At 40.7% G+C, this 14,901-nt stretch overlaps 1 protein-coding gene across 1 annotated transcript in view; it reads right to left on the reverse strand.

Moving 5' to 3' along the window:
• nphp4 (nephronophthisis 4) overlaps positions 1-14,901 on the reverse strand; it is a 171,591-nt gene that overhangs the window by 49,232 nt on the left and 107,458 nt on the right. The window contains exons 13-15 of the mRNA XM_061074644.1: positions 8,487-8,624; positions 3,034-3,191; positions 613-804 (exon numbers count right to left, since the gene is read on the reverse strand). Of these exons, the coding sequence (XP_060930627.1) occupies positions 613-804; positions 3,034-3,191; positions 8,487-8,624 (488 nt within the window). The remainder of the gene's footprint in view (positions 1-612; positions 805-3,033; positions 3,192-8,486; positions 8,625-14,901) is intronic.

Consider the following 14,901-nt stretch of genomic DNA (forward strand, 5'->3'; position numbering starts at 1 on the left):
GTTCCATCACCAACTTCTATTGAGCTCCAGCCAGTGAAGAGCCACTCTGACAGTATCCCACAAGCTGCCTTGATGTTGAGCTGTCCAGAGCCAGAGGCAGCAAACAGCCTCAAATCATGATGCTCCCACCACCATGCTTACCTCTGGGAGGATGTTTGAATTTTGGTATGCAGTTCCCATTTACTCCACACAGACATAGGGCTGCACGTTCTTCCCAAACAATTCAACTAGGATGATCAGCCTACTGATCATTCTGCCTTGGTAATCATTAAAGCTGGACGCCACATTATAGGAAGAGCAGCCACACGACTAAATCCTTTCCGTTACAAGACAGTTAGGATGACCGTGGACTGATGATTATCTCGCAAAGATATGTTTTGATCGTAAATCCAGTTTCACTAAACCTCACTTACTTTTTCTTGTCACCATAAAAAGCAAGTAAATTAGTGAACAGTAAGATGGTGTAAGTCAAGGACTGCTCTCTTTCACTTACAACACAACATTATATTTACAGTTACACTTGATGCAATTTGTGATCACAAAAGCCGACATAAGCTGCTGCTCACTAATTACACTGGAGTGTCACGCGACCCAGCACCGCAGGGGGCTCACCTGGTAAACGCCAGAAACTGAAACACCAGCAGGTTTCCTTGTAGAAGGTCCGCCTCTTCACGCTGGGGGTCAAAGGGCACCGGCTCTGTGGGGTCCAGGACCTCCGCCACCTGCTCAATATAGTCTAGAATCTCCGGGAAGCCAGCGGAGTAGAGGTGGGCGAGGGAGCTCCTGGAACTGACTGAGGAGGAACTGCATGAGAAGGGCAACATTTTAGGGAAAGGTCCTGATTTACGAGCACACATCACAGTGATTTGCTGAGCTGAAAAGACTTCAGTGATGGCTGCTCCTGATGCTTTACCAGCAGCAGGAGGGAATATGTTAAGTCCCTGCTGTAAATGAGGCAGACAAAATGTTTGGAAGTGGCATACGTGGCTCTCTTATCATTTGAGACCCAGCATCATTTATCTTGGATGTGTATGTTTTTGAGGGTGAAAAAAAACCCTGATCTTGAATTTCCATATCCGGCTGGACCTCACAAAAACGCGGTGAAACAATGATTATGCAGCATGAGGATGTCAGCTGTATCTGTCAAGCAGCAGCAGCAGCACTAGAACACTTGCAGGGCAGAGAGAACGGCTGCCAAAGTGTTCCCTCAGGATTGTCTAGTATAATTGGCATTTACCTCTAATCATAGTAGCCACCTGTTTTTCTGCGACTATGGTAACATTCATAACTTGTACTTTCAACACTTGACACCCAACACTGCGCTATGATAAACACCGTGCACAGATGGCTGGCAGAAGTGCATGCACGGAAAAGCGATATTTAGCGTTATCACGATGGTAAGGCTGCCTGGTGTCCAGTTGGTAAACAGTCGGGCCCAGAGCGATCAAATTTGTGAAACGATAAAGCCCCGATCAAACTAATTAAGGCAACAATGGTAAAGAAGGGAGCTGATTGGGTTTTCCTCTGCGGCTGTGTCAATTTCATGCTTTCCCTCTCTTCCCGTACGCTCAGAGGTATAGCTTAATTTAGCCCCAGTGGATTAATATTGTATTTCAAAGTGGGCTCGATCAGATATGCACAACAACTTCAATTAAACTTCTTTAGACTTCATTGCTCTTCTCAGGGAAGTGGGTCACTCCACACGGAAAACAGTTAAAATGATGTTTTGGCTCCGAGTGAAGAGGCAGAGATGTTTCAGCCCACTGAACTGAGCAGCACTGCGTCTGGATCCAAACTCCGGGACCGGGAAACTGTTTCGTTGCCAGCTGCTTATTGACAGACTCTGTACTAATGCAATGCCTTGTTTCCGAGTTACTGTGCCCATTATTTGCACCGTGTTCATTCCCGTGTGGTCGCGCACCTCAGCAGACCTGGCTGCACTACTGGCGTGTATCTAATCTCTATTATTAGCTGAGTGTAAATGGGAGATTCGGTTTCATTGCATCCTTTTGCACCATTACCTAAAGTGGGATGTAAAAGCTGACAAAACGATTTTCTTTAAATTGGCTCTGAGTGGACTTCTCCTACTTACTGACAACACTGCTGTACAACCCAGTGCACACATGCTGCCAATTAGTGAGCAGATCGATATCCCTCTGTAGTACGACAGTGCTTCATTATCACAACAGTGTGGTAATGAAGCACTGTACTAGTGTTCCCATCGAGATACCGGAGCAGATATACGCGTAACAAGTTAAAAGGATGTTTAAAGAGGCTTCATTCAATAATGTCTCCTATCAAACATCAGTAAGATTGGGTCACTCCACCATGCCGTAATGGAGAGGTTCATGAAAACAGAACATGCAGAGGGGAGGGGATCAAAGAAAATACAACAAGGAAGAAAAGTTGAAAACGCAAACTTGAGAGCAACATGTATTGAAGTCTGGTGGCTAAATCGAGCTGGTTTCAAATGTTTGAAATAAACTAGAACATCTTTTTCACACTGAATCCCTGATCAACAGTTCCACTCAAGTCAATATTCAGCTGATGGATTTTCAAGGTTAACCATTGCGAGCATCCTTCTATTCTATTGGCTTGTAATAAGGCTTCACAACAGCTGGCCTCTTTATTGCAATTTCAAATCACACAGCTGATGCCAACACCAACATACATGGAGCGGTGTTTCCCTTTCTCCTCATACAGGATCAGAGGGAGGTTGTGGTTTCACTGTCAGAGAGGAGAAGGCTCCCAGATACTGGATTTACTTTCATTTATGCAAATAACTTGCGGGAAAATGAGTAATGATTATTCAGGGGGAGAGCACAACAAAGGATGTTACATGACGTATTGCAATGTCCAGCATGTTTAAATGTATAGATTCAATTCCAATTACAGGTAATGTTTTACATACAGTCAATACTTTGGTATTTTACTATGTATTCTGGTTTGATATTTATCTTTAACCACCCATGAATGTTTCGCTTCTTGATCAGATTTGTTCATGACCTTCGAGGACGGACAGGAAGGACTCACCTGGGCACAGTCATCCCCAGAGTGATGACAGGGGCGTGCACTGGGGTGAAAGGCAGCTCCTCAAGTTGGTCTCCTTCGCTCTGAGCTGAAGTTGAGACATCTCCCTCCCGCTGAAGGTCCATCTCCAGGTGGGCAATGTTGCTGACAGCTGAGCAGGCCTATAACAACATGGGATGATAGCGATGCAGAACATGATCAGTCAATCAGTCGGTGGAGAGAAGACAAAATGTGAAAACAGAAGTAAAAAGGCAGGAAAGGCCTTCAATTCATCTCAGGATGAAATGCACTGAGATTGATTGATTGACATAGGCAACATGACAAATAAAAGGTTCAACACCAACAGAGAGTTATTTTTTATTTAAGCCAGTCCAAATCATTTAAAATCAAAGATGGATGAGGATTTCTTTCCCATCCTGGCTGCTAGTACAGTTTATACCCAAGATCAGGGGGAGCTGAAAGACATCAACTGTCTTATTCAGGGGGATTTCTACAACAAAGCAGAAACATTGTGAACATCTAAACTCCGATTCTGTTGTTAGTGTCCACCAGGGGTCACTTAGCAGACTGCCCCACATCCTCTTTCATATTAACAGGCATTAACAGAATCACATGCATCCAATGCCCCTATCAAGTCAATTGCTGGTGTTGATCTTTTCACAAGAGTTATTGACAAAGAGAAATATATTTACATACTTACATGATCATATTAAAAAGGAGATTAATTCAATAAGACACTGCCATGTAAACATAATTTTCTGATTATCTTACCCTAATTGAGGTAATTCTCGGAATAACCAATAAGATTTAGGGAATATTCCCACCTTAATAACATACATAAATACACATATAACATCTATAAATTTATAGATCTTCCCATTCCAGTATACCAAAAAAAATTGGAGTTGAGTTTAAGAACGTTACTGTTTACCTAGAATTTGTACCAAAACCTCCAAGGACCCAAAAAGTGAAGCTACAAGTTTGTTTTAGTGAGGATGAAAATTGTGATTTGTATACATAAGCTCTCTTGTAGCCCTTATTATATTATTTGATTTATCATATATTAGTATATTGTATGTAGCAGAAGGGGTATTAGCACGGATGATTACCTATGAAAAGCTCATTTATCATTTTCCAGTGAGGTATTTTTTTCTCCTGGTCTTATGTGAATGGGTCAGCCGGCCAATCAGAGGACATGCACAGCTGTACATAATTGAGCTCTCCATCAAACATGCTGGTAATAACCTCAGCCAAAGTCACACCACTACATGGATACAACATTCATGTTCATGTTCCTTATATGATCCAACAGCCTATGATATAATACTCTAAGAGGACACCAATGAATGCTGTAGAAGCCTTAGCCTGTTTAAAAGGCTCACGGTAATGGCTTTATACTGTATGTGAACCTGCTGCAGTCAAGTCTACACTCTGTAATGAAATATGAATAACTGCCTTTTATAGGCAGGTGTGTTCAGGTCAGGGACAAGGACAAATTAAGGTTTCAACAATAAATACTGTGAAGATATTTAATGGAACAATATATGCAAAAAGAAACTCCTGCAGTATCTTCACTGAAAACCAAACACAGCCAGTGGACAAAGGTTGTGATGTTTCACACTTGTCCATGACTCTAAAGTTGACAGTGTTTTTCAATGAAACTACATTAAGGCAGGAAATGAACAAGACTGGATCAAAACCTGGTTTAGGGTTTTCGGAACTGCTGGGAACTACTTTCAATTCAAAGTGACTAAGGTCTTTTCAAAAAGTCCCGAAATGACATAATGCACAAATGATCTAATACATATGTATTGTCAATCTGCCTAGTGTCAGCTGACGTCAGCCTTCATCTGTCTGCTTCTCACCTACTCGGTGTATTCACATATACAGTATTTATAATCCAGTTTAAGACTCAATAAAGCAGTTTGCCTTCATGTATTTCTGTTTCTGTTGTCCTCAATCACAATCATTTCTCATTTAATTTATTCTGGAATATGACAAATATTTCTAAATTTAAACAATAATACCAAAATACACTGTGTTCTACAGGAGGTTATAGATACATGTCAAATTGATAAATTATTCCGACAGATTTGCTGCAACCGCGAATGAGTCAGTCTCTTCAAACCAAATAGAATTGCGCCTTTTTTTAGCCATGTTGTGCTTGTGATAATTGTTATCTCCGGTAAGCCTGATCCACATTTCCTGGATTAATTCTGCAATATGATTCACAGCCTAAACTATATGGATTACGGGAGAAACCCATTAAAGCCACTGCTGTCTAGTTAGAATATGAGCAAAGACCGTCTGAGCTGTGCTGAGGCAGAAAAGCAGGTGGACTGGCCAGGAAAGCTCTGAAACAGCACCTACAATCCACTGTGATAGCGAATGGGAATGAATAAAAGCCAATAAAACAAATCGAATTAAAAAACCCACGACAGCATGAATAAATGAGATTTCTGGACACTGGACAAACTGACTAAAACTGAATTACAATATCTGTGAGTATGGCTAGATTCCTAGAAAATTAAGTCAAAGGCTGACTTTAAATGCCCGGACATGCCTGAACTTCCCGGCTCTTGGACCCGTGAGGTCCAGAGTGCAAAGAGTTGTCCAAAGGCCCAATTTATCATGGGGCCTCAAGCAGTCATTCTGCTGACCTGCAGAGAGTCCACGGCGTGCAGAGTAGACTATCGCGCTGAAGCGGCTGATAAGAACAACAGAGAAGCTTTCGATTTGTAGTCGACCTATAATCCAGTACTTACCTACGGTGATCAGTTTTCAGTAATCACTAAAACTAAATTAAATTAAATTGAGGTTCAAAGCAACATCAGTTTGCATGGCTGTGAAGCTGTGTTCACTCTTATTGATATGGATACAATTCCAGAAAACAAAACACTACTTTACACTGATGGGTGCCAATTGAGTTTTTTTTGGAAATCCAGTAAGGTGCATAAGGATTTAAGGATCCCAGGCAAGTTTACTGGGATCGATCATATATTCCAGACTGGGAACAACCTGGGATACCCCTGAGAGAGTTGCTGGACGTGAGAAGGATATCTGGGCTACTTTGCTAAGCCAGCCACCACGACCGCACGACCCAGGAGAAAATGCTGGATAGATGGACATATAATAGTTATCTAATATTTTCCAAAATATCTGTCTTTCTGTGGAAGTCATATCTTGAGAACCCTTATTTGTGAAATTGTGGTGTTCTATTGGATGCGATTTGTGTATTATTTATTATTAATAAACTTTAAATAAACAGGTGCCCAGCGCTCTGCAGCAGTGGTGGCTGGGAGCAAGAAACCTTAATGTTGACGATGGTGACAACAACGCGTTCAGGCCAATAGACTGGTTCACAACCATGGCAACAGTACAGCTACAGTCAAGCAGTCAGTCTTTACTACAGGTCACTTGTACAGTTTAAGAAAGAAAGCTGAATCCAACATTTAAAACAGATAAGCAAAGAGCCAATTCCAAACTGGTATGGTTAGAGCAGGCACTGCACTTGTGAACCACAAAGCATGGAAAACACAAAACAAGCTAAATACAATGAAGATTTACTGCCCAGCACATTAGCTGTACCTTATTACAGGCACCCTGTGGATTACTATTGTTAACAAACAAGATGTGTGTATATCAATCAACAACATAATGTTAACTCTATTTTAAGTTGTAACTTTTGAAAATAGCTGTCAACACACCCTGTGAGTCCTTGATCGTGTGTTTGAAACAAAGAAGCTCATAAAAAAAAGGAGGAATAAATAAATGAATAAAATCTCACTTCTGCAGTGAAGCCTTACATTACATTTACAATACCAATATGGAATCCCTTTTGACACCTTCTAATACTCGCAGATGGATTACAGGGTCGGGGCCTCTGCATTAGTTGTATCCATGGCAACGACTAATGTATTAACTCCTGTCTCCTACTGCAATGTCTTGATGCACAACCCCAGTGGCCACATCGAGGGAAGTTATGAGTGAACCCGGTGACACCTCACAGCAGGTATGATGGAAAAGGGTGGACATTGAGATGTGGTATGAAAAAGGGCAAGCAATATGTGACTGTGGTGATGTTTCTTTCTTCATGGGAGACATATAGTGCATATCCTCTAAGAAGGTGCAAACTGACTATAATGAGCAGAAAAAAGATTCAGGGTTAATCCAAGAGTTACATCAGATTTCCTCTCCATTCTGTGAGATTATTTTCTTGACTCTTCCGACCGTGCCGCTTGCTGATTCCCAAATATATGCATCTTTGTGGGTGAACATCATTTAAATTAGCAAAGACAAGGCGGCTTTCAAAAGCAAAATGACTCTCTGCTTATTCCCAGCAGCAAACACCTACAGCTGAGGGGGGGCGCCGGTTACCCTCACATCATTTCAGGAAATTATTCAGCAGAGTTATTAAAATCAGCACAGAACAGCTGACTTTCGCATTTCTGCTATCCCCTGGCAACAATGAGAGATCTTTGTTCAGATGCATGAAGCTTGTTAGCAAGGGAAGCCAGGAAGATATTCTCAGACATTATTTACATTACCATTTAAACTTCATTGGGATCTATTAAATAAAAGATGCATTTTCTAAAGTCGTGTACATATATTTTAACCTCCTTGGGGGGGGTTATATTGTGGTCGGGTGTGGATTAGCTCTACAAAAAATCCAATACAGTAGTTCATACATTAAAACCCATTCCAAAATGGGGGTTGGTACAGAAAAAAACGGAAGAAAAAGGGTAAATTATTAATAATGGTCCCGGACAAAACGGGTACACATGCAGAAACATATTTTCCCAGAAGGCAAAACACAAGGTTATGCAGGATATTCAATACTGTAAGAAAACTGAAGCACACTTTGTAAAATGATTTCAAAAGTTTGCTCAAAGAATAGGGTTTTATTTGATTATAAAGATGAAAAGAGAGTAGAGTGTGTGCCGAAGATTAGCTTAGGTGTGTGTGTGTGTGTGTGTGTGTGTGTGTGTTTGTGTGACAATGACTTTACACATGCTTGGTGTAGATGAGTCAAGGATTATGTGCAATGTATCTGTGCTGCTGTATTCTAATGTGGAGCGTCACGGTGGTGCAGGGGCTCTGGTTTTGAACCATCCAGGGACTTTCCATGTGGAGTTTACATGTTATCCCTGTGTCTGCATGCGTTTTCTGTGCACTCCGGATTCCTCACACCATCCAAACATATGCAGAATAGCTCACTACGTGTGAGTGTTTGTCTCTGTATGTTGTGCCCTGTAACAGACCAGCGACCTGTTCAGCGTGTCCCCTGCCTTGACCAAATAACATAGCATGGACTGGCTTTAGCCCACCCCCAAAAAGAAAAGTGGACGGATGAATTTGAATTTGTTACTTGTGTGAAAATTCATCTACGTCTTTTTTTCGTGAGTACAAGGCAATAAATGTGTGTGTGTGAGAGCATACGGGGGTGGAAATCTTACGACATGTGACAGCTGGTGGGCTGATGCCAACAGGGAAGGATGGAGCAGAGAAGGAAACGACTGTTGCCACGGCAACGCCGAGCTGGAGTGGCTGATGGTCGGGTAGCGTGGTGCAGCTGCCAGCTGAGACAGTGAGAGCTGCGAAGAAACAATACAAATGACTCGCTGTTATTATTATGATTATGAACAACGGGGCTCAGGAATATACTTTACACCAGAGAGACATATGTGCCGTCTCAAATGACAGAAACAGACCATTACACTGCCTTGGCACTCATAAGCCCCTCTCACTCCGCCCGCTTCTCCACCCATAATCTTTCAACACTGTCACCCCCCCCCCCCCCCCCGCAGACTTTTGACTGCTAACAAAAGAGAACGTTGCTCTGATTTGAGAGTTGCTGCTGCTGTTGCTCTGTATCGCCCTCTGGGGGGACATGCAAGCGAGGCAACAGGTTTATCAATGGCTATTGATTGCCAACTTTTATTAGCCGTGAAATGTTATGTAAAAAAAGCTGAGCATCTTGGCTCCTTCACTCAAACACTATAGAAAACAAGGCTCAGGGTCGTCCAGCTTGAAAGGAAAGCTGTACTGCCACTTAACAACAACTGGCAGACAGAGACTAGACTTTAATTTGAGACTCTCTTCCAAGAAAAATGACAGCATCAGTTATTTGAGCAGCTTTGCCTTTACGATGTGAAACTGACTTGACAGTAGCCGTCATTAGTTATAGCTGGTATAGTATAAAACATCTCCAAGCTTTCATGCGTCTGCCTAATGACTAGAAGTCTGAAAAGTACATTAAAAAAATTTGACTTTCAATGAATTCTTCTAATCTTCCACTTTTTCTACCTTTTATCAAGTTTTGATTAGCAGAGGTAACAAAGTTAGAGGAAATGGTCCTGAAGCATTCCAAACCCAATATGATATATTATTCATCTGTGAGCGTGCTGCAAGGTTTCTTCCCAGATGGATTTCCACTGGTCGGCTTCCAGGAGGCATCTTGATCAGGTGCCCAAACCGCATCTATCGGCTCTCAGCACTAAAGAGCTGAGCTTGCAGTGAGCCCTTCACCTTATCTCCAGGATGAATTTACTTTGACCTTCATAAAAAATCTCATCTGAGTGAACATTGCTGACCAAATGTTCCCTTGACTTTATATAGACGAAGCTGCATTTTATTTGATTATAATTGTAAAAAACTGTGAAAGAAATTCTTAAGAGAAGTCACTTCCACTTGAAAAAAGTTCCCCCAGTCAAACCAGAAATTTATTTAGTAGGAAATGGGAGGTCTTTTTCTGCTGCAGGGCACTAAATAATTTAGGCCAATAACTTGCAATGCAACTACTCGGCTCTTGGATTAATTATCACAAAAAAACAGGAGACACAAAACTCTCCGCTTTCTCTGCAGTTTCTTAGTTTTAACCAGGAAGACCTGGTTCTGTGTTAGTAGTTGGATCAATCAGCCACAGAACATTAGTTTGATTATTCTAAATTTGGCCAAGCAGAGTTTGTTTTTGTTACATAACAGAGAAACAAAGCTACACTGTAAAAAACAATATTGTAGGGCTATACCTGTGGAGAATATTCCTTTTATTGTCTGATTGTGTCTTTCAGTTGGACTCATCTAATAGTCTGTTTGTAGCTGTTATTGAATCGGCTCTGTTCAAAACAAACGGTTCTCTGGGAGACAATGAAGATGCTGCATTGAACCATACTTGAGCAGTTAAGATGTTCACTCATCCATTGATCTGTTGGACATGCATACGCTCACTGATTCCGCCATGCTTGGGAGGACATTGCATTGATTTATATTCATTCCATTTGAGCAAGTAATGGATCAAACAGATATTTCCATTCACCCAAAACTCCTTCTTGGATATCAAGCAATACAAAAATATTCTTTTCACTAAGCCTAACTACAGACCAAATATGCCAAATCATAATCTTAAACCCTTAAAGGTCAAAGTTTCCTCTGAAATTTACCCCTGAACACTTTCTGAGAGCATCACATTCATTCCTTATCTGCTTGTTGTGGATCTAAATTGGAGATATCTGATGTTGAAATATATATTTAACAAAACTCCACTCCATTATTGATTTCTTTTAATTTCATCAAATGTAATAATTATAGCTGTCATTTGAGTAATTTTACAGATATGTTCCTTGCCCCCCCAAAGAACTGTACCTGACATGTCTCCTCCTCAGAAACAATGTTTGGCTCCACAGCATTTCTCTCTAATGCCGTGATGTAATGTTAAAAAAGGAAAACCTTGTTGCTCTGTGGTGAACGTCATGTGAACGATCCGATCGTGGCTGACACGACTGTTTTGACAACTGTGGTAAATATTTCCAAGGTAACAGCAAACTCCAGCAATCAGAGACGTTGCTATTACATCTGAGGACCGTCCGTAGTGTAGTACTTTTCCTCAGCTACTTGGAGAAACCATTTTTTCTTAAAACCCCATTGATATCATACATAATTGTGGCCTCTATACAGGAGCATTGAACGTTTCTGCAGGGTATTTAACATTTCTGCAGGGTACCACAGTTTTGTCTGGTATGCTCTAAAGTTATTTACAGAGCTTGAGATTCTTCCTACTAAATCAAAACCAATTTTTATGGTGTGCATCGTTTTCTGGAGAAACCATTAAATAAATATTCATTCAGTGATGTCATGTAAGTAGTTTTCGGTGTTAGTGGCAGAAGGAATGTATGTAATACAGTTACTGCCGTGCTAATGGAAATAATGTATCCCACTGTTGCTGCTCCACATTAAGTGTTAGAGGGTAACTCAAGCACTCCATCACAGAATTGTTGTAAGTAGTGCTACCCGCAGTCCCTCTCGTCTCAAAAACAAGACAACAGCCTTTTCAGTATTTTATAATGTTGCAGAGATTAATGGAACAAGACAGAGCAGCAACCTTGACGTTTTAAGAACTGCTCCAAATGATCAGTTAGGTGTGGAAAACTACTCAGATGTGAGTGCAGCAAAGAAATCAGAGGTGTGGTTGCTCATGACATCGAAAAGGGAAAGGGCAATTATTTACTGTCTTCTTTATTTAAACAGTATGAGCTTGCTTGGCTGGACTGCAAACATATACATCAGTTCTTATTAGTTTCTGTTAATAGCTGCTGTGTTTGCTATGGTATCAGAATCTCAGCAGATATGTTTTAAACAGTCGAACACTGATACGTTTTTTGAATAGCTGAGACAACTGAACGTTTAGGTAACAAAATTTAAACCAAAGAGTGTCTGACTCCCTAATACACGGTCACAGCCAGTGCAGCCATCTTCAATTGGGCATTCCACAGCCAGTCACTCATCAGGTGAAGATGATTGGCAGTTAGGATTAGTCACAATATCCTTACGAATCAAAATGTCCTATAATGTCAGTCCTTACAAGTAGGGCCCATCCGTATCACATTTTACACACACACACACGCACACGCATGCACACACACATGAGGTCACACTGAGTCACCCTGTCCTGCACCCAGAGGTTGTGAAAGACACCAAACTACCTATGCATGCATGCATGCACACAAACACACACACACACACGCGCACACACACGTGCACACACACGTGCACACACACACACACACACGCACAAAAACACACACACACACACACACACACACACACACACACACACACACGTGCACACACACACACTTGCACAAAAACACATACACACACACCACACAAGAAGAAAATTCGTAGAGCGAGGCAATTAGCCGTGGCATTGCTGTGGCTGCCAATGTTCTTAACTCAGCCTGTTTGCCCTGACAGCCAAGCATATCATCTGTTCACATTCTGGCTTCATGGGACCTTCATGTGTGTGTGTGTTGTGTGTGTGCGCGTGTGTGTGTGTGTGTGTGTGTGTGTGTGTGTGTGTGTGTGTGTGTGTGTGTGTGTGTGTGTGTGTGTGTGTGTGTGTGTGTGTGTGTGTGTGTGTGTCTGTATGTGTGTGTGTGTGTGTGTCCTGTCTTCTCTCTGTGTTTGAGGTTTGTTTTTTGATGTCAGTGTGAAAATGTTGCATAGAGTCAAGCTCCATCAGGTGTCTCAAAGAAAGAGATAAAGTGGGGATGGCTGCAGTTTCAATGGGTTGAGGAGTGAGAAGGATATCCACTGAAAAGGATGTAGATTTATTGGGATGAAATATGAAGAATCGGAGGTAGAGGAGTCAGGCGCATAAAAGAGGAATATATAAGAGATTCTTGAGAAAGGGGGCGTACCAAGTGTGAACACTGCATGTTGAATGTGAGTTAGGATGAGTGATAAGTGTGTGTCAGAGTAATGAAGAAAATAAAAAGTGAGGAAGTGAAGGATCGAGGGAAATGCTACAAGATATAAATAAATTGTGAGATTAATAGGAATAAAAAGAAATAGCTAAGAAAAATCGAAAGTAGTAGTAAACATGGCAAGCAACAGTTTTAACATTTACAAGGCGTCTTCATGTTTTGGCAAAAGTTTTACTGAGCCTGAAATAAATTTTAATAAGCGAACAAGACCTTCATAAAAATAAAGGGGGCCTGACGTGCCAAAACCTGCGCATATCAATTGCATTTTTTGTAGTCTTCATAGCACTGAGCTAGATATGTTTTATATTATGCACGACATCTGTCAATCTTTTTTCAGACAGCAAAAAAGACAAGGTCCACTCAGTATGCAAAGAGCATGCAGAGGGCATTTAAACAAGCTATGTACAGAAAGCCACTGCAAGATATATTTTTTAGACTGGACTGAAAATATAAATTTGAATATAACATGTTGCTTTTTCATTTCTCACCAAAGGAAGTGAAATTTCACCTCTACAAGTTGTGAAAGCTCACTTCTCCTACTGATCTGGCAGCCGAAGTGACACAGTCTCCATTCAGATCTGACAAAGCTACCACTGTCTTAGTTTGAAAGAGCAGAGATAATCAAATTGAACGTTTTGGGCTTTTACGATGTCTTTCATCCCTCTTAAATATCCTGAATATTGGTTCAAAACAACTTTTTATAATATTTCTTCAGGGGAATAAAGACACGAGAGTTGGTCTCAACAATCTCTACACAGAAGAAAAGGCGGTCTAGAGGTACCTGAAATATACACATACTACTTGGCCTTCAATGGCAAATGTTGCTCTGGGCCTTTTACTAACAGTATGAGGACGGCAGCTGCATTTTGCATTTGGCTGGAACAGAAAACTGTTGTGGGTAGTAAAAAACAAATATCCATCTCTTCATAATGGTAATGTCCAAAAGTGAACAAAAAACCCAATCCAATTATTTGCTTCTCGTGTGAAATAGTGAAGATAATTCAAAATAAATGTGCAGTACATGGATTGAGATGTCCAATTTGGGAGAGTCTATCGATCACTTCTGTAGGGAAGACTCTTATAAATAAGAAAAAAGGAATTATTGTCATTTAATGAGATTAAGGCTACATATACAACCATAATGATTTCTGCAGTATTTACAGTTGAAATCTACACTGCAGAAACTGATATCACAGGGTAGTATCCTGGCCTCAGATAAAGACACAGAGAATTATTTAAAAGAGACTGAAACAAATAGAGGTACAGTATCTAAACTCTCCTTTTGCATTGACATGAATGAATAAAATCCCAATGGGAACATTGAACTGGGGAAACACCTACCACTGGAACAATGGGACACCATAATCAGACGCACAAATTATCTCTCAAAATGTATTTGATACAAACTCATATAGTTGAAGATTGTATAACGAACAACAATAACTACAAGAACCCTTATATGCCAGACCAAATGCATCCCAATGATTAAGGGAGGGAGTTAACATTTGAGTTCTATAATAAATGAAAATGTATCAGTGTTCCCAGAAGAATGCTTGCTGGGAAATAAAAATGGATGGTTTATAAACTACAGTAACACATATGTGTAAAAAGATCCCTATTTATGAACTGTAGAGTGAGAAAACCAATTTGTTTTTGTTTAAATAACCGGCTGAAGGACTTCATAGGACTAATAATCATGGAACACGCAGCCTCAGCCCTGCAGGAGCATTACAGAGACAATGATTTACAAGGGCCATGGACATTTATAAACGAATATATCAATAACAGACATTTAGTTTCAGGCTCTCTTTTATTCTGATTGTAAATAGAATAGATATAAACCCTGTAGGCAGAACAAAGAAGCGACGTCATGAAGGACTGATTGATGTGGTGTACTCCAAACAAGTCACTAGTTTTATTTGACTGTATATATATTTGTCTGTAACCGCTGGCGAACTGTCTTTGTGTTGAACAGTCGTGATGTCGGTATCTGGTCTTTGTCTTGTTTGGTTGTGAACAAAATTGTAAAACAAAAGTTTTTACATAACTAGATGACAAAGTGCCCACCCCGATGGTCACCAGGGTAGTGGTAGTTATGGAGCTGTAACCT

This window comes from Limanda limanda, chromosome 7 (assembly GCF_963576545.1).
Source record: "Limanda limanda chromosome 7, fLimLim1.1, whole genome shotgun sequence".
In the NCBI taxonomy this organism is placed as follows: domain Eukaryota; kingdom Metazoa; phylum Chordata; class Actinopteri; order Pleuronectiformes; family Pleuronectidae; genus Limanda; species Limanda limanda.